The 21,189-nt window shown below is 35.8% G+C and overlaps 1 protein-coding gene across 3 annotated transcripts in view; it reads left to right on the top strand.

Annotated features, from left to right (window-relative positions):
• The window catches only part of PUM2 (pumilio RNA binding family member 2), a 121,686-nt gene extending 101,097 nt beyond the window's left edge, over positions 1–20,589 (top strand). For 2 of the 3 annotated variants that reach the window (XM_068977905.1, XM_068977923.1), the window contains exons 14-21: positions 7,500–7,767; positions 8,603–8,732; positions 10,398–10,526; positions 14,178–14,315; positions 14,957–15,082; positions 15,323–15,444; positions 16,163–16,355; positions 17,636–20,589. In XM_068977905.1, coding sequence (XP_068834006.1) covers positions 7,500–7,767; positions 8,603–8,732; positions 10,398–10,526; positions 14,178–14,315; positions 14,957–15,082; positions 15,323–15,444; positions 16,163–16,355; positions 17,636–17,767 — 1,238 coding nt within the window. In that variant the 3' untranslated portion in view covers positions 17,768–20,589. Of the gene's footprint in view, positions 1–7,499; positions 7,768–8,602; positions 8,733–10,397; positions 10,533–14,177; positions 14,316–14,956; positions 15,083–15,322; positions 15,445–16,162; positions 16,356–17,635 lie in introns of all 3 variants that reach the window. The other variant, XM_068977914.1, reaches the window with a different exon arrangement.
• Positions 20,590–21,189: the final 600 nt, after the last annotated feature.

The following is a 21,189-nucleotide window of genomic DNA, read 5'->3' as shown; positions in this document are numbered from 1 at the left end:
GTAAAGAGCAATATTGCATAGGAACCTGGAATGTCAGGTCCATGAATCAAGGCAAATTGGAAGTGGTCAAACAGGAGATGGCAAGAGTGAACGTCAACATTCTAGGAATCAGCAAACTAAAATGGACTGCAATGGGTGAATTTAACTCAGATTACATATCTACTACTGTAGGCAGGAATCCCTTAGAAGAAATGGAGTAGCCATCATGGTCAACAGAAGAGTCTGAAATGCAGCACTTGAATGCAATCTCAAAAACGACAGACCAAGGCAAACCATTCAGTATCACAGTGATCCAAGTCTGTACCCCAACCAGTAACGCTGAAGAAGCTGAAGTTGAATGGTTCTATGAAGACCTACAAGACATTCTAGAACTAACACCCAAAAAAGATGTCCTTTTCATTATAGGGGACTGGAATGCAAAAATAGGAAGTCAAGAAACACCTGGGGTAACAGGCAAATTTGGCCTTGGAATGTGGAATGAAGCAGGGCAAAGACTAATAGAGTTTTGCCAAGAGACCACACTGGTCATAGCAAACACCCTCTTCCAACAACACAAGAGAAGACTCTACACATGGACATCACCAGATGGTCAACACCAAAATCAGATTGATTATATTCTTTGCAGCCAAAGATGGAGAAGCTCTATATAGTCAGCAAAAACAAGACCGGGAGCTGACTGTGGCTCAGATCATGAACTCCATATTGCCAAATTCAGACTTAAATTGAAGAAAGTAGGGAAAACCACTAGACCATTCAGGTAAGACCTAAATCAAATTCCTAATGATTATACAGTGGAAGTGAGAAATAGATTTAAGGGACTAGATCTGATAGATAGAGTGCCTGATGAACTATGGAATGAGGTTCATGACATTGTACAGGAGACAGGGATCAAGACCATCCCCATGGAAAAGAAATGCAAAAAAGCAAAATGGTTGCCTGAGGAGGCCTTACAAATAGCTGTGAAAAGAAAAGAAGCGAAAAGCAAAGGAGAAAAGGAAAGATACAAGCATCTGAATGCAGAGTTCTAAAGAATAGCAAGGAGAGATAAGAAAGCCTTCCTCAGTGATCAATACGAAGAAATAGAGGAAAACAACAGAATGGGAAAGACTAGAGATCTTTTCAAGAAAATCAGAGATACCAAGGGAACATTTCATGCAAAGATGGGCTTGATAAAGGACAGAAATGGTATGGACCTAACAGAAGCAGAAGATATTAAGAAGAGGTGGCAAGAATATACAGAAGAACTGTACAAAAAAGATCTTCATGACCCAGATAATCTCTATGGTGTGATCACTCACCTAGAGCCAGACATCCTGGAGTGTGAAGTCAAGTGGGCCTTGGAAAACATCACTACGAACAAAGCTAGTGGCGGTGATGGAATTCCAGTGGAGCTGTTTCAAATCCTGAAAGATGATGCTGTGAAAGTGCTGCACTCAATATGCCAGCAAATTTGGAAAACTCAGCAGTGGCCACAGGACTGGAAAAGGTCAGTTTTTGCTGCACTCAATATGCCAGCAAATTTGGAAAACTCAGCAGTGGCCACAGGACTGGAAAAGGTCAGTTTTCATTCCAGTCCCAAAGAAAGGCAATGCCAAAGAATGTTCAAACTACCGCACAATTGTACTCATCTCACACACTAGTAAAGTAATACTCAAAATTCTCCAAGCCAGGCTTCAGCAGTATGTGAACCATGAACTTCCAGATGTTCAAGCTGGTTTTAGAAAAGGCAGAAGAACCAGAGATCAAATTGCCAACATGCGCTGGATCATGGAAAAAGCAAGAGAGTTCCAGAAAACCATCTATTTCTGCTTTATTGACTGTGCCAAAGCCTTTGACTGTGTGGATGAGAATAAACTGTGGAAAAATCTGAAAGAGATGGGAATACCAGACCACCTGACCTGCCTATTGAGAAACCTATATGCAGGTGAGGAAGCAACAGTTAGAACTGGACATGGATCAACAGACTGGTTCCAAATAGGAAAAGGAGTACGTCAAGGCCGTATATTGTCACCCTGCTTATTTAACTTACATGCAGAGTACATCATGAGAAATGCTGGTCTGGAAGAAGCACAGGCTGGAATCAAGATTACTGGGAGAAATATCAATAACCTCAGATATGCAGATGACACCACCCTTATGACAGAAAATGAAAAGGAACTAAAAAGCCTCTTGATGAAAGTGAAAGTGGAGAGTGAAAAAGTCGGCTTAAAGCTCAACATTCAGAAAACAAAGATCATGGCATCTGGTCTCATCACTTTATGAGAAATAGAAGGGGAAACAGTTTCAGACTTTTAGTTATTTTATTATTATTTTTTTTTGCTCCAGAATCACTGCAGATGGTGACTGCAGCCATGAAATTAAAAGACACTCCTTGAAAGGAAAGTTATGACCAATCTAGACAGCATATTCAAAAGCAGAGGCATTACTTTGCCAACAAAGGTCTGTCTAGTCAAGGCCATGGTTTTTCCTGTGGTCATGTATGGATGTGAGAGTTGGACTATAAAGAAAGCTGAGCACTGAAGAATTGATGCTTTTGAACTGTGGTGTTGGAGAAGACTCTTGAGAGTCCCTTGGACTGCAAGGAGATCCAACTAGTCCATCCTAAAGGAGATCAGTCCTGGGTGTTCTTTGGAAGGAATGATGCTAAAGCTGAAACTCCAGTACTCTGGCCACCTGATACGAAGAGTTGACTCATTGGAAAAGACTGATGCTGGGAGGGATTGGGGGCAGGAAAAGAAGGGGATGACACAGGATGAGATGGCTGGATGGCATCACCAACTCGATGGATGTGAGTTTGGGTGAACTCTGGGAGTTGGTGATGGACAGGGAGGTCTGGCGTGCTGCAATTCATGGGGTTGCAAAGAGTCGGACACGACTGTGCAGCTGGACTGAACTGAACTGAAGTTGCTTAAAACAAAAGAGGACAAGCTGTGGCAAATGGAGTTCAATATGATTTAGCATTTTATATACAGTCTACTTTCTCAGTGTCCAGTTAAGAATGCTCAACAAGAGTTTACTACTTCTCTAAAAGAGTTATTGTGTACAGGACAATGATAAGTCTATATTAATGTGCAAATCCAGGTTGAATGGGGCTCACAAATAGCTGCCTTTTTGTGTCTCAACAAAATAATACTCCATGTCTTGGATCCTTACGATCTAGTGTGTAATATCAGCTCTGAATATGAAATCATTAAATGGGCTTTCTAAAGTAGGTGAAAAAGCTGATTATATTGAACATAGAAAACCTGTCTAAGACAGTATGCCAGAACACAGGATAAAGGTCTAACTGATGTGTATTATTAGAAATGTGTAGCCAGTATTCTGAAGTGATTTATGTGCATATTGAGAAGCTCTGCTCTGAAATCTTTTTCCTGCTGAAGGCTAGTAAAGTATTAAGTGGATAAGCTGTGGGTTAGAAGTAATTAAAAGTAATACCTTAAAGTGAAATAGACATCCTCATTGTAGAGTTTTTCCAGCTATGCATTCTTTATTGTTTACCTATTCCAACTAACTAGTCATCTTTCATTATCATCTTATCCTTCTTGAGCTTTCCAGAGCCTTACCTTCTGAAACAGACCCTGCCTAGTAAGCCTATATGTAGCTGTACCCTTTTCAGGGCCCCGAATCTTGTAGTTGGATTAGCTTTTTCTTTTTCTTTTTCTTTTTTTTTCCAAAATTAATAGTTGACAGCCTGAATCCAAGATGAAACCTTAATTTATCTTGATTCTAATCCATTAGCCTCCAAACTTCTATCAGAATAATCAAGTAGACCTTTTTTCTTTTTTGAAATAAAAACTATCTACTGAGAAAGATTTGAGAATCTTATGTTTTTTAAAAAACAGAAAAAATATTAGGTTGAGGAGCTGCCTTTTCAGATCCTAGGGAGGTAGAAAATGAGATGTATTTTGTTATAGTTTCAGTTGTGTATTTCCCCTGTATTTTTCTCAGTATCTTAAGATCTTTTTGATGTCTGATACTTAATAGGGAAGGATTTTAAAACAGTGGACTTCTCAAGGAAATTAATGAAAACTTATCATATTACTTCTGCTGGTATAGTTATTAGGTGTTTGTCTTCATTCAGTTGTCATGAATGAGCTTGATAGATACCTGTGTAAATAGCATATAAGGGGCAGCATACAGCTGTGTGATAACCTCTGGCCTAAGCGTCTTGGCTGACTAGCTGCATGTCACATCACTTTTGGACCATAGTGACTTTATCTGTGAAATTAATAGCACAGCTCTCCATGCCCTGTATGTCTTATTAAGCTAGTGATTAAGGAGTCATAAATGTTAGGGGTGAGGTCAGTGATAAATTGAAGGGAGTGTTATCCCTTTAACACATTTGGTGGAGAACACATCTGCTTTTAGATGACCAGTAGCAATAGTATGGTGGGCTTTCCCAAATGATTCAGTGGTAAAGAATCCACCTACCCAGCAGGAGACTTTTGAGTTCAGTCCCTAGGTCGGGAAGATCCCCTGGAGAAGGAAATGGCAACCCATTCCAGTATGCTTGTCTGGGAAATCCCATGGACAGAGGAGCCTGGCAGGCTACAGTCCATCATGGTGCAAAAGAACTGGACATGACTTAGTAACCAAACAGGAGCAGCAGCAATGGTGTGAATATAAATGACCAGTTTGTTTGCTTTTAATAGTTTTGAAATGATTTCAGACTTAAAGTCATTAACAGTTTTTTAAAAAATCTAGTTTATCCCAAGTTTTCCAAATATTAAGTGAATATGCTTTATTGTTCTTTCCCTCTGCTCTATCCCCCTCTGTATTAGGTGTCCCTTCACACCCATTTTTTTTCCTGATATTTTGAAAAGGAAGTTGCAGACACAATATCCCTTACTCATAAACATATCAGTGTATGTGTGTGTGTCCTGAAAATTTAATCTTGAACTGTTTCTCAGCCTTTTATGACCTCAACATTTTTTAAAGGTATAGGTCAATATTGTAAAATGTCCCTAAATTTAATATTATGTTTTTGATGATATGCTTTCAGTGTTTAACTCGCCCCTGGCCCATCTTTTTTTTACTTTTATTTTTATTTTTTGGTTGCATGGTTTATGGGATCTTAGTTCCCTGATCAGGGATTGAACCCTGACCCTTGGCTGTGAAAAGTGTGTAATCCTAACCACTGGATCAGCAGGGAATTCCCTAAAAGCAACCACATTTTAAATGTTTAAGACATATTTTAAATTGAGTTTAAATGCTTATATTTAATTACTTTGTAAGGAATCAAAGGCATCTTGACCCTTTGTGAAATTAATTTTTCAACTTTATATATGAAAATGCTAATTATAATTAGTCTTCTAGAACTGAAATTCCAAGATTTTTAAATCTCAGAGCAGTTTGGCATTATTAGACATTTTAATGTGTCAAAGAGTACATCAGGAGTTTGATGTATTAGGAGCTGATAGATTATAATCAAGAAATATATAGACACGGGAGAAATTTGTGTTGTATATTGATTGGACTACTTGGAAGGTACTAAATAAAATTATCATTTTCTGGGATAAGTATGTATTTTGAATTTGCTATTGAAATCTTTAGTTCATTAAAAATAAAGAGGTAGGATTAGGCCTTATGTTTCAGATAATGATAAGCAGTGGTACAGACATAGTAATGAGTAAGAAGGAGAGAATTGAACATTAGGGTACTGTTAGGAAATTTATGTGAAAAATAGGTCTGGAATACAGGTTTGAAAAGTAAGCTGAAGAATGTAGAGCAGGTACTGTAGCAGGATGCTGTAGGATTTTAGGATAAAATGACATCATCACTGTAGTCTTTGAATGGGAAGACATAATCATTGTTTATAAAAACAAATTGGAATGATAAGCAGAGTACCGTTTCCCCATGAAAAGGTTAAAGAATTGTTAGAGACTCAAATGGGCTAGTGATCAGTTATTGCTGTGAACAACTGATAGTACTATAAACAGATTAAAATAGGAAACTAGAAGGATTAATAGTAGTGAAAAGATCGTGACAGTATTAACACTGAATTCTTTTTAGAGTTTTTATATATGAGCACAAATTTATGGTAGAACTGGAATGAACCTGAGAATTTGATGTTAATGACTTTGGTGTATAAAATTACACACTTCTAAGGTATTGCAGAACTAGACCATAGGCAGTTGATACTACATTAAATATTTACAAATATGTGTGTACTCACCGTGCATCAGATGCTGTTTTAGGCACTAGGTATCTAGCGTGTAGGTGAATATAGCCCTGTGGCATTTAAAAATAGGGCCAAGGATTCAAATAAATAATGAATGTGTATAATATCCTGGATGATGGGAAATTTAATGAAGAAAAATAAAGCTGGAATAGTGGGAATTGAAAGTTAGAGAGCAATTTTCTAACCCACTTCACTCTCCAGGATTATAACTCTTTTACTGCTCCTTATCCCTGTAAATCTTTTTGGCCTTCAATGCCTCTCTATAACTTTGCACTGACAGTGTGTCCTTGGCACCATCTGTACTCTGGCCTGGATTGTACATACAACAGTACTCTAAATAGAAGTAAATTGCAGTAGTATAAAGCTGACAGTGGATTTTGTTCATCTGAACTACTAAGTATGCATTTTCCAATTTTCTATACATTTTTCTTTTTTAAAAGGACACTGTCAAGTACTTTTAAGTGTTTATTTGTCATAAGAACAGTTACCTGCTTCTATTACTTATTTTTGTTTTTATCAACTGCCCTTTAGTATTCTTTGGAATGGGATATAAAGAGGTTTTTTTATTCATTTGTTTTAAATGACCGACGTTAAAACTCTAGAAATAATAAATATGTTTACTGCTCCTATTTTTCGTCTGTAAAACAGTAGTGTTTTATGGAGAGTGTTTAAAAATTTTAATAATTAGCTTGTGATTTAGCTTTATTATGTTGTGGGTTTTTTAAGTTTGAAGTTTAATTAGGTTAACTGAGAAATCATTTTTCTTTACATACAAGTGTATATGACTTAATGAATTTTTATATATTCCAAAAAAGTAGATTTAGTTGTTGGTATTCCATTAACATTGTGGATAAATTTCAATCAGCCTTTATTTTTAGTGACTTGAAATCTAAGTGGCTATAGCTGTTTGTAACTTGTTTGTTAATATAACTGAAAATTTTGTTAGTGGTTTCAATATTCTGGTATTGATACTACTATGTATAACATTAGTTGTTGTAATTATGTTTTAAATTAAGCTTCTAAAAACAAATACAGGTTTTGTGTATGATGTTAGATGTTTTTAAACTAAACTTCCAAGAACAAATACAGGGTTGGGTTTTTTTTTTTTCATGTTTTCTAGTTTCTTTTTTCCCCCATATATTATAGCCACACACATAAGTAAATGTGTGAGAGTTCCTGTTCAACTTTAATTTTATGTTATACCATATAGGAATTAGTAGGATGAATATTTTTTATTGACTGCCTTTTTAGTTTAAGTGACTTACTTGAGGAGTGACTTTGTAGAAAATATCTGCTGACCATAGTTGCTTTGTTGTAGGAGGACTGACAAATGGTAGTGGTCGATATATCTCTGCAGCACCTGGAGCAGAAGCAAAATACCGAAGTGCTTCAGGCACTTCCAGTCTATTTAGCTCCAGCAGCCAGCTCTTTCCTCCTTCTCGGCTTCGGTATAATAGGTCTGATATTATGCCTTCTGGCCGAAGTAGATTATTAGAAGATTTCAGAAACAACCGCTTCCCAAACCTTCAACTTAGAGACTTGATTGGACACATAGTTGAGTTTTCTCAAGACCAGCATGGTTCTAGGTAGGTGATTATGATTTATGGTACTTTCCACTGCATTTTTGCTTTGAAAGAGCCAAGATTTTTCTTGACCAGGATTATTTAACCTGTATAAAAATTGGAATTGTTTAAAAAATAAATATCCAATATGGATTTTTCTTTCATATGAGGATAAACTATAAAAATACAGATATTTATTTTTTATGGTTCTTGAGTTTTCTATAATAAAAAATAGTAATGCTCTTTTGTTGGATTATTTTTATTATATTGGCTAAATACATTTAACTTCTTTAAACTTCCTTTTGAAAATAGTGCTCTGAATTACATTTATGGACTTGTGTCCCTGATGTGTATACTTGTCTAAAAAAATGTTTAAAACAAAGTTAAATGCTTTGTGTTCCTTTACATTAAACAGGATTTGTATGTACTATAATATTTGAAGTACATGCAAATTAGTGTTCTCAAGATAATACACAGAAACGAAAATAGTATTCAAATTCTAACACATTTGCTAAATTTGAGATATCTCAGTAATAATATAATTATTAATAATGAATAACCAGTAATATCATTTTAGTCTTTTTATTGATTACAGTACAACCAGAACTAACCCATGCATTAAACATCCATATATCCAGATTTTTGCCAGTCTGACTAAAAGTTTTAAATTAAGGTGTTAACAAAGATATGGTTCATAACTTTTGTTCTCTATTTTAAATGTATAGGATGTATTAATACTGTTTCTGGAAATGACTTTATGTGGATATATGTTGGGGTGTGTTATATTCAAATCAGACACGGATTTTGCAGGAGTTTATTATTAATATACTGTCATGACATTAAAATGTTTCTCACATAGATTCATACAGCAAAAGCTAGAGAGAGCTACTCCAGCTGAGCGACAGATGGTTTTTAATGAAATTCTACAAGCAGCCTATCAATTAATGACAGATGTTTTTGGCAACTATGTCATACAGAAATTTTTTGAGGTAAGCATGCATTCATGTTTGTTCATGGTGAATGCTTAGAAAAGCTCTGAAAGTTTATTCTTCATATAAAGTTTATTTTCATATAAAAATATATACTTGGGAGAAAATATGTACAGATTCTATATCCAGAATGCATGAAACTCAACAACAAAAAGATGGCTCAGTTTTAAAAAGGGACAAAGGACTTGAACCCACATTTCTCCAAGAAAGATACTCAAATATGCACATGAAAAAAAGCTCAACACCCTTAGTCATTCAGTTCAGTTCAGTCGCTCAGTCGTGTCCGACTCTTTGCAACCCCATGAATCGCAGCACACCAGGCCTCCCTGTCCATTACCAACTCCCAGAGTTCACTCAGACTCATGTCCATCGAGTCCGTGATGCCATCCAGCCATCTCATCCTCTGTCATCCCCTTCTCCTCCTGCCCCCAATCCCTCCCAGCATCAGAGTCTTTTCCAATGAGTCAACTCTTCGCATGAGGTGGCCAAAGTACTGGAGTTTCAGCTTTAGCATCATTCCTTCCAAAGAAATCCCAGGGCTGATCGCCTTCAGAATGGACCGGTTGGATCTCCTTGCAGTCCAAGGGACTCTCAAGAGTCTTCTCCAACACCACAGTTCAGAAGCATCAATTCTTCGATGCTCAGCCTTCTTCACAGTCCAACTCTCACATCCATACATGACCACAGGAAAAACCATAGCCTTGACTAGACGGACCTTAGTCGGCAAAGTAATGTCTCTGCTTTTGAATATACTCTCTAGGTTGGTCATAACTTTTCTTCCAAGGAGTAAGCGTCTTTTAATTTCATGGCTGCAGTCACCATCTGCAGTGATTTTGATGTCTACTAGGATGGCTGTATTTTAAAATATAGAGAACAATAAATGTTGGTGAAGATGAAGAGAAATTAGAACTCTCATACATTGTTGATGGGAATGTAAAATGGTGCAGCCACTCTGCAAGACAGTTTGGCAGTTCCTTAAGAAACTAAACGTAAAATTATGATATAGCCCAGCAATTCCATTCTAGATATATACCCAAAAGTATTGAAAACAAGCACTTAAGTGAACTAGTATTCATTTCAGCATTATTTACGGTAGCCTAAACATGGAAACAGTCAAAAATGCCTGACAGATGAATGTATAAACAAAATGTGGTATATACACACAGTAGAATATTGTTCAACCATAAGAAGAAATGAAGCATTTCATACATGCTTACTCGTGGATGAAACTAAGTGAAATAAGCCAGGTACAGAAGGACAGACATTATAAGGTTCCATTTATGTGAAACACCTAGAATAGACAAATTCATAGAGACACAAAGTCGACCAGGGCTTACTAGTCTACTAGTAGACCAGTCGGGGAAAGAGTGGGGTTATTGTTTAATGAGTATAGTGTTTGTGTTTGAGGTAATGGAAAAGATTTGGAATCAAATTGTGATGACTATTGCACATGGTGAGAATATAGTCAATACCACTGAAGTAAAAATGTTGTATTTTATGGTTAAAATGTTACATTTTAAGTGTATGGTCTTTGTACTAAATGAGGAGTTTAATACCTAAATGCTTTCTCTGTACCTACTTGCCAAATGTAATATTTAATAGACTGAAAACAGTGAGTTATTCAAGTTAACAAAGTAATAATCTTTTTTTTTTTTTTTCTACCAGTTTGGGAGTTTGGATCAAAAATTAGCCCTAGCTACTCGTATCCGTGGTCATGTTCTACCCTTAGCATTGCAGATGTATGGCTGCCGTGTTATTCAGAAAGCATTAGAGTCTATTTCGTCCGACCAGCAGGTAATTGTAAGTTAAGACAAAATTTTTGTATTATTTTATCCAGTTTTTAGGTTTTATCTTACAGTAATCTTGGAGTGAAATGTTAACTATTTCCATAGACAGTGACTAACGTATTTTTAAAAATCTATCTTAAACAATACATTCTTAATTAAAAGTTATACAACAGATCTTTGACCTGTCTTCTATTTAGTTCTTCAGCATCTTTTCTAAATGAAAATATTTGAGTACCTACTATGTGTCAAGTACTAGGTAGTAGATGTTTCTGCTACCATTTATTCATTTGATTTTCTATAGTATAAGGGGTACATTTTACTATTTCCAGTGTTTATTTGGGTTACATTTATATTTCTGTTAATAAGAATAAATATTTTAACAACCAGTTGCATTTCTATATGTCAGTTAAAAAATGTATTTGCAGAAAATTGCCTGGTGGTACAGTGGTTAGAACTCCGTGCTTTCCCTGCGAAGGGTGCGGATTCAGTCCCTGGTTGAGGAATCAAGGTCCCAGAAGCCACGCACCACGGCCAAAAGAAAAAAAAAGTATATACAAACTTTTAAATGTTTCACTCAACAGGAAAAGTAGCCTAAGCATCCTTTTAACAAGATTTACAGTTCTTAAAGAGAAGGAGAACACATATACATTAATTAAATAGGAAATATACCATATTCTAGGATGGAAAGATCTAAGTATTTTAAGTTTAAAGAGTTAAGTAGTTTAAGTTTTAAAAGGATTAGTGCAATTCCAATTATATGTACTCATACAAATTTTTTTGTAAATGATCAAAATAAGTTAAAAAAATTTTTGATGTGAAGTAATTTTAAAGTCTTTCTTGAATTTGTTGCAATATTGTTTCTGTTTTATGTTTTGGATTTTTTTGGCCATGAGTCATGTGTGATCTTAGCTCCGCAATGAGGGATCGAACTCACTCCCTGCATTGGAAGGCAGTCTTAACCACTGGACTACCAGGGAAGTCCCCAAAATAAATGTTTTAATTATTTTAAATAGACAAGGATATTAAGGAGAGAAGGGGATGAGGAGAACTGCTAATCCACTAGATTTTTTTACATTGTGAAGTATCACTAATTAATTAATATGGTTTATTCATTAAAACAGACTTTAAAAATAAAATTCATAACCTCCCATAGATACTGTTTTGTATGTAACTGGTTTATGTATTATAGTGAAATAAAGTGAGTGAAGAAAACAATTAGTTCTTTAAAGGTATTGGTAATTAGTAAGTTTAGAAAGAGATTGACTTTGACTCTCAAGCTACACACATACAATAAATTCCAGAATTAAAAACAATAACATAAATGTATATATGTATGTAATCACAGCAGTGAACATCTGTGAGAAAATAACATTATTCCTGTTGAGGAAATCCCAAGCTTTAGAAGTCATTGAAATTGTGTCATAATGGAGAAAGATCAGTAGTTTGTATAGATACTTAGAGCTTCTCTGCTCTTAACTCTCAGACTGATAAAGATATTTTGGAAACAGTTTGAGAGCTTTCTGAGATGCTCTTCCCAGGTTATAATCTTCAAGTTTGCCTTGAATAAAATTTTTGAATTTTTTCTTTAAAAAATTATATTTTCTGTCTCTTTAATTTGAAAATATAAAGCATTGGGAGTAAACTTTAGATGAACCAGTTCATGTTTGGATTTTTTTTTTTTTTTTTTTTTGGGTCCGCTCTGCATGGTTTGCAGGATTGTAGGTCCCCAGCAAGGGATCCACTCCAGTACTCTTGCCTGGAAAATCCCATGGATGGAGGAGCCTGGTAGGCTGCAGTCCATGGGGTTGCTAAGAGTCGGGCACGACTGAGTGACTTCACATTCACTTTTCACTTTCATGCATTGGAGAAGGAAATGGCAGCCCACTCCAGTGTTCTTGTCTGGAGAATCCCAGGGACGGGGCACCCTGATGGGCTGCCATGTATGAGGTCGCACAGTCAGACACGACTGAAGTGACTTAGCAGCAGCAGCGAGGGATCAAACCGAAGCCCCCGGCAGTGAGAGTGCATAGTCCCAACCTCTGGACCGCCAGAGAATTCCCTCCTGTTTGGATTCTTTAGTACGTTTGCTTTTGTAATTTAGTCCTCTTATAACTAAACATTTGTGTAATATCTTGAGTTCAAGGATTCCTGTCAGAATACAACTGAGACTTTTTTGGGTGAGAGAAATTTTAAATATAAATACTGGAAATTCCCTGGTGGTTCAGTGTTTAGGACTCTGTGCTTCCACTGCAGGGAACAGTTCGGTGCTGGGTAGCTGAAAACTCACTTGCCATGCAGCATGTCAAAAGAAAAACAAAAATGAATACTTTTACACTAGTTGTACTCCATTTCTTCACAATCCTATTTCCTATTACATTGATTAGGTACACAGATTATTGTGTAGTTACTTAAATTTTTTCCCTAAGGATTAAGATGTGTGTTAGTGAAGTCTTAGAATTTTATGGGAAAAATAGTTAAAAGAAAATGCACTGTAAGTAAGTTTAACCTTAGTATTGAAAAGTGCAAGTGAAGTCGCTCAGTCGTGTCCAACTCTTTGCAACCCCATGAACTGTAGCCCACCAGGCTTCTCCATCCATGGAATTTTCCAGGCAAGAGTACTGGAGTAGATTGCCATTTCCTTCTCCAGTGGATCTTCCTGACCCAGGGATCAAACCCGGGTCTCCCGCATTGCAGGCAGATGCTTTACCATCTGAGCTTATTAGTCAAATATAAATTGAGAAATGTCATCTTTGCCCGTTAAATGAGCAAAGATCTAAAATCTCCTGAGAATCTGTTCCTGAAGAAGGTATAAAATGTTAAAGGAAAATATTGAATCAAGTTGTGGCTGGTCCTGTGCCCACCCATTTCGCGTGCATGCACCGCCGCTGCCCCCCCCACCCCCTCCCCCACCACCCAGAATTGCGTAGCTTGAAGGGTCTTAGTTCCCCACTAGGGAGAGTCTGGGCCCCCAGCAGCAGAAGAGTTCTAAAATCTGGACCACCAGGGAATTCCCTGAATCAAGTTCTTTATTATTATAGGATTATTAAAAAGAATAAAAGTGCTTAATAATAATTTTTCATAATTGATATATTACATGAAAACTACACAGCTCTTCAGCGCTCACTCAGCTCTTTACCCTTTTCTGTGTGCTTGATAATCTCAAATACCCATCAATAATAACTACTTGGGGGAATTCCCTGGCAGTTCAGTGGTTAGAACGCCACGCTTCCACTGCAGGGGGCACAGGTTTGTCCCTGGTTGAGGAACTAAGATCCTGAATGCTGCACAGCATGGCCAAAAAAATGATGATGATGATTTGGGGGAAGGGGTATGCTTAGTAGAGAAAAGTATAGAATTCTGACATTATATTAGTTGTCAGCTGAGAAAGATGAGTGGAAGATAGATACAGTGAAGACAGTTTAAATATACCAAATTGAGTATCACTAGGTTATATTTTAGCAAATATCATTTATATAATCCAAAATAGTTTAGTAATTCTCACCTTCAGTGGCTTCTGCTTATTAACACTTCTGGGATTTTTAAACTTTGATATATAAAAAATTGGAAACAAATTTTTGAATATACTTTTGTTCCCATCTCAGTGCTTTTACTCCTTTTATGTTGTTTGGTAAGGTAATTTAAATGTCTTCTCTTGCAGAGTGAAATGGTAAAGGAGCTCGATGGTCATGTACTCAAATGTGTGAAAGATCAAAATGGAAACCATGTTGTACAAAAGTGTATTGAATGTGTTCAGCCACAGTCACTACAGTTCATCATTGATGCTTTCAAAGGACAAGTAAGATTGACTTTTGTCTTCTACTTAGAATTTGTTAACACATTGTTTTTTATAAATCACAGGATAATACCTAGTACTTTCATACAAGGAGATAAATACCGAATGTGTGTTAATTTCTGCTTCTTTCATAGAGAGTAAAAGTGAGTCAATAGATAGCTTCATTTTTGCAGCTGGAAAATGTAGATGAGTTTAATTATATTACTCTAAGAAATAAAGATAACTGCTGTTAGCGTTATAAGCCCGACAGTGTTTTCCAAATTTCCTGGGAGAGGGGGAAGGAGAGAAGAAGACTTAAGATTGTATAATAAAAGACAGAAAAATAAATATAAATTAGTATCTAATACATAATAAACTAATAGTGTCTGATTACAGTGTGCATTACCACTACCCCACAATCCATTCTTTGTCATTATTACATGTCTTCCTTCTTCTGGTTAGATTCCTTTTGATCAAAATATCTGTTAGCTCCTAAACTGAGTACTCTGTTTCCCAGTCTTTGCCAACGTGGCAGTTGACGTATTAAATGTAAATTCCCTGTTCTTGTATGTTAAATTAACTCAACATGTTATCAAAAACGTGTATAAACCAGTCGTTCCAAAAATGCCACAGATTGGAAGTTTATTTCTTCTAATTGTTTTAAGGTATTTGTACTTTCAACTCATCCTTATGGCTGCAGAGTAATCCAGCGCATCCTGGAGCATTGCACTGCAGAGCAGACCTTACCTATCTTAGAAGAACTCCACCAACATACGGAGCAGTTGGTACAGGTATAAAATCCCTACAATTTGAAATGTTTATATACTTTTGCAAATGGTTCTGATTTTTTTTAAAGGAAGTATAATTTATTGTTAACACACTATAGAGTTAACACACAGTGAAACAAAAGCCTTTTGTATTCTCTTGATTGTACTATTGGATTTTTAGAAAAATAATGCATATCTTTTTTAAGAATTACTGTTATTCCTGAATGACTTTAAGGAAATCAATTTTTAAATGTCTGCACTCAGGATCAGTATGGCAATTACGTTATTCAGCATGTACTGGAGCATGGTCGACCTGAAGACAAGAGCAAAATTGTTTCTGAAATCCGAGGAAAGGTCTTAGCCTTGAGTCAACACAAATTTGCCAGGTATTGCATTATTTTCTCTTTCCAAGGGAAAAAGGTCTTTTAACACTCTGGCTTTTTAAGCACAGAAATGCATATAGACTGTAACATTGGAATATAATCTCTCTCTAATTGTTTTTAGTAGAGGCAAAAGGTACATCTAGAGTGTTGCTTTTTGTTAAAGAATCTACGTGACAAATTGGTTTGCCCACATATATTCCATTTTTGAAATCTGTGTTTGGAAAACTATTTCTTCCCAAGATGTGTGGATAATTGCACATTTAATTTATTTAGTTCATGCTCATGAAAGCCTCAGACCTTATTAATGACCTAGTTTCACCCCCACCCCCCACCCCCCCTCCTTGAATTATGGGTCTTTGGTTTGTTTTTTGTTTGGCCATACCACATGGCCTGTGGGTTCTTAGTTCCCCAACTAGGGATCAAGCTCATGCCCCCTGCATTGGAAATTCAGGGTCTTAACCACTGGACTGCCAGGGAAGTCCCAATAGTTTAATTATTATTTAGTTATAATTTTAAGAGGCCTGCCATTAAACTTGGGGATGTCCCATATGGATTCTTCCATGATATTAATTTCTGTTTTATAAGTAACTGGAGAATTACAAGAGAATCCTATTTTGACTCTTCTGCCTTCCAGTGCACTGAACAACTTTCAAAAGCTAGAGAAAGTTTTCTGTAAAAAAATGACAAAATAATTTTCTGTTTATGTACTTTAATTTTTTAGCAATGTAGTAGAAAAGTGTGTTACTCATGCCTCCCGTGCTGAGAGAGCTTTACTGATTGACGAAGTTTGCTGCCAGAATGATGGTCCTCACAGTGCCTTATACACCATGATGAAGGACCAGTATGCCAATTATGTCGTTCAGAAGATGATTGATATGGCTGAGCCTGCTCAGAGAAAGATAATCATGCACAAGGTAATACTATCTGTAGCACTTAAAATAGATGATTCAGTTTGTTCAGGCTACTCTTTTAACTTCTTCAGAATGTCTGAACTACAGAAAAAGTTCAAAATCAGTGGAAAACTTTTGGCAGATGTAGGTATGCTGTACCCTTTTGTTAAGTTCTTAAGGTAATCAGCTCAATAAAATCACGTTCATTTCTCATATTTACCTACCATTTACCTAATCAGTTAAGCTGGTTTCTCTCTATCCTTTTTCTACAGTCTAATGATTCTGAAATCATTACTTTCCACAGGAAAACTTACTGTTAAAATGAACACGTGGTATTTTTGCCTTCTTGATTTTGTTTTTAGACATCCCTGGTGGCCCAGACGGTAAAGCGTCTGCCTGTAATGCAGGACACCCGGGTTCGATCCCTGGGTCGGGAAGATCCTCTGGAGAAGGAAATGGCAACCCACTCCAGTACTCTTGCCTGGAAAATCCCATGGACAGAGGATCCTGGCAAGCTACAGTCCATGGGATTGCAATGAGTCAGACACGACTGAGCGACTTCACTTTCACTTTCACTCATTTTAAGAATATATACCTGTAACACTTTTTTCAGTCTTATTTTTAACTGCATTTATTTACCAATTTCATATTTAGGGTATTTCAATTACTTGTTTTTTAGTAACTATTCTTGGCAGTGTTTTATATCAACATCTTTGTATAATTAGATGTTTTTGTAAGGTATGTTACAAGTTTGCTTATCTGTCTGATATTTACCTGTTTATCATTATCTCATCAATGCCAGTTATTGCTTATAAAATCTTTTCCAGTCTGGATGGAAAGATTATGATATGATTCTTCTCATAGGTGTTTTTAAAACCATTAGGGAGATATTGAATATCTTAAATGTATTAGCTCTCACACATCTTGCTTATTCATGTCTTTTGCTCCATTTTGTATTGAATTTTTGTCTAGTTGCTTAGAGTTACAGAATTCTGCCCTCATAAACTTTGTAAGAATATACTACCTCATTAGTGATACTTCTCTGCTATATTTGGAGTTTCTCTGTTATTTGCATGCATAATAGTTTATGGGAATAGGGGCTTGTTTTATTCATTAGACAATTTTGAAAGTAGAAGTTTGGAGAGACTGAGAGGAACAGAACTGCTTTTGCAAACAACTTTAATTGGATTTGAATTTTAAAATTTCAGTTATTTCTTCCAAATCACCCAGATTTGGGGGCAGTTTTTTTAGGAATCAGAAACTCAAATAACTTAGATTTCCTAAGCAGATTATTTATTTTTCAGATTCGACCTCACATTACTACTTTGCGCAAATATACATATGGGAAGCATATACTGGCCAAGTTGGAAAAATATTATTTGAAAAATAGCCCAGATCTAGGGCCTATTGGAGGACCACCAAATGGAATGCTGTAAAGGAAACAAAGAAGATAATGTAACCATGTGAGAGGAACGTTTCTTTTGTGAATTATCAAAACACAACTCAACTATGAATCTTCAAATTTTTTTTAAAGCAAAACTATTTATTGACTTTATTCATCCATTTGTAAATTTTTTAAGGTTCTTGTGTATATTTGGGGGTGGGGGGGTGAATAAATTATATTCAGCCCTGAGTGGAGACCTATCAGATTGAATTGCTGGCAAAGCACAGAATGCCTGTATATGATGTAACTGTATCAAAAAATGCTGTCACATATTTTGTAAATTTTTACCTTGTAAAGTCACAAAAATAGTTTTTAAAGGAAAAAGTACAGTATTCTTTTAATAAACTGGCTTGCAGTCTGGTAGGTCTACGGACCCCATAGCACAACAGGTTTATAGAGATGTATATAGAAATATAGTCCTTATTTTTTTTTTGTCCTTTGTGTGAAGCCTTTTATAACAGATTAACAATCAACTGCATAAATATTATTAATATTTTAAAAAGAAAGTTAAGTTGTATTTTGGTAATTCACAAACTATCATGCAAATAAAAACTCAATTAAGATAAGAATTAAGTGATTTGAAAGGAAAAGAACTTGTAGTATTTACAGTGGATGTGGTTTTAATCCAAATACTGCCCTAAAATGTTTCTGGCAATGTACAGAAGTATTGTATATACTTACATATGTAATTGTTATAAGAGGTAGAAAAAACAGAATCATGGTGACACTTCGATCAAGTTAAGTATGCTGAACAAAAAGTTAAGTTCCATTTTAACTTTTCAGTTTGGTTTGCGATGAGAAAGAGTGGAAATTTGTATATTGTTTTGCTTATAGAACTACAAGGACATGTTGAGAAAGTGTTGAGCTTTATTTTGCTTTTTCATAGTAGATTCAGAAAGTAGGAACCTGATAGAGGTGAAAAGGGGCCACTGAAAAGTGAATTTGATAGCTCAACATTTAAGCATGATTACATATTCAGATAGCTTTTTTTGCTTCCTATAAATATATGCATTGTGTGTGTAGTAATAGATGTAAGTTTACACTTTGAAAGCAAATCTTGTTTCAGTGTTTATTATAAAAGCCTTGCTAATTTGGTAGTGATGCTTTCTTTGGTTGTACAGGTGTATATTTGTAAACCTCAATGCTGTAAATGGAATTTGTTTTATCTCTTTGGGAAACATTTGCATTTTGGTGTACATTTATGTCCCTGCCCCCTGACCTGGCATATAGTGTTGTATAATGTAAATTGATTTCTCCAAATTGAGAGTGATTTTTTAAAATTTTTTATCTTTATATGGTTTCAGAAGTATGAACCAGCTTTCTTTTTATTATTGTGAAAAACATTTTGTTTTATAACATAGTTGTTGACTCTGTTAATATGGACATGCTAGGATTTGGATCACTTTCAAGAAGTCAGGGTATTGTGCATAATAGAAAGTATTGGACTGAGATATTTGATTACCATGGAGGCCAATGCTTTTTCCATCTTATTAAATGTGATGTGACTTTTTTTCTTTGTACAGAAGAGTACTGTATTTTTGAATAGCCTACTCCCAAGTAATAGCAAATCTGTATGATAACATTTTTTCTCTGGACATAAGACATAACAGTAACATGATGTACATTTACAAGCGGCCTTATGTACATTTCCCAACAATCTTTTTAAGGCAAAATTGTGACCATATGTGTATAATTAAAATCGTTTTTAATCCTTTGCCTATGAAAATATTTTGGAAAAAACTTGCTTTGTATATTCAGTTTCTGAAAGATAAAGAAAGTGCTTTGTATTTTGTTGAAGTCAGTATTTTGTATAAAACTTTTATGTTGACCCACTTATGTTTAGTGCTAAAAACTATAATGAACCATGCTATCTCTTTCAATTGAATATGTAAGGGATTTTTTTATTGGAAGTCTGCAGAAGAATACCAGTCTTCTGAGCACAATAGTGAACATAAAGGTTTTTCACATAGCTGTTCATATCATGAACCTAAGAATAACGGCATGAAGTTTGGGGTGCCAGGCATAGTTTTTCATGTTTGATGTTGAGTTATTCTAGTTTTCTAACCCAACATTCCTTGTTGAGGCCATTAAATTTAACCACTTGTTCACTGTCCCTTCTCACAGTTGCACTTGTTCATCAGCATGTCCCAGCCATAGTGACAGAGCTTTTTTCCCTCCATACAGGGCTGCTCCCTGCTGCCCTTCCTGCTTTGTTTTGCCAGCCTCAGAATGTCTTGGCCCTGTGTTGAACTTTTGTTCCCAGTATCAGCTCATGGTTTCAGGATCAAAGTTGTCCTTGTTGGAGATTGGTGGTGACTTTCCTGGATTTGCACAGTTAAATTCCTGGTTTTCCTTTATCTTCCGTTCACACAGACAAATCATTTCTGCAGATTGAGAAAGTCCTAGAGAACAGCACATTGGGAAACTGGACCATTGTCTTGGATTCCTGATGTTCTTGTGTGTCCCTTTATGAACAACCCAGTCTTCCCAGTATTTTAGGGCTTATTGTAGAAAAATATCTATTACTCTAGAAATTTTGGTCTGCCACTTTTGATGCCCACCTCTCTGATTCCACCTTTTAATAAATTGGCATGAGGTTTTGGTATAATCTGAAAATGATATTTTAGAATAAACTTAATTGGGCAGAACCACTTAGGCTTTACTCTTGGTTGTCTTTTGATATGAATTGTTTCTGGACCAGTTTGTTTAAGTCCTGGCTCTTATTGGTTCATATGAAATAATGTTATCTTCACTTCTTTGTATATTATGTATAAATTAGAAAATGAAAAATGTGTGAATAACATTGTATGAAATAAATCTGGTCTTGTGTTTTTCTCTACATAAAATATCCCACTGTACCTCAATTACAATTCCCATTGACCATTCAAGTTTACTCTGATTTGAGGAAAATGAAAATATCTTTATCACATGGATGCTAGTCTGGGGCCAGTGATTGCACTGATGGTATGAATCCTGTCTTACAATATTCATAATTTCTGTCTAACTACATAGACTCATGACACACTTCTTATGATGAAACTTTAACCCTGTTTCTTTATTGATAAAATGACACTTCAGAGTTGTTTTTGAGGATTAAATTAAATCACATATCTTTACCCACAGGTGTTTGTTTCCTTAGCATACACATGCACTTTAGGAGACTATGTTGTCTAAAAGTACAGTCTGGGTTCAGGCCTGTATTTAAAGTTAACCTCATTGTTCACAAACCGTGTGAATTTGATTGTGTTATCTCAGCCTTAGTACCTTCATTTTTAGTATGAAGTGAAAGTCACTCAGTCATGTCCAACTCTTTGTGAACCCATGGATAGTCCGTGGAGTTCTCCAGGCCAGAATACTGGAATGGGTAGCCTTTCCCTTCTCCAGGGGATCTTCCCAACCCAGGGATCAAACCCA

The sequence above is a fragment of the Capricornis sumatraensis genome, chromosome 1, assembly GCF_032405125.1.
Source record: "Capricornis sumatraensis isolate serow.1 chromosome 1, serow.2, whole genome shotgun sequence".
Classification (NCBI taxonomy): domain Eukaryota; kingdom Metazoa; phylum Chordata; class Mammalia; order Artiodactyla; family Bovidae; genus Capricornis; species Capricornis sumatraensis.
This window is presented reverse-complemented; position numbering and strand designations above follow the sequence as displayed.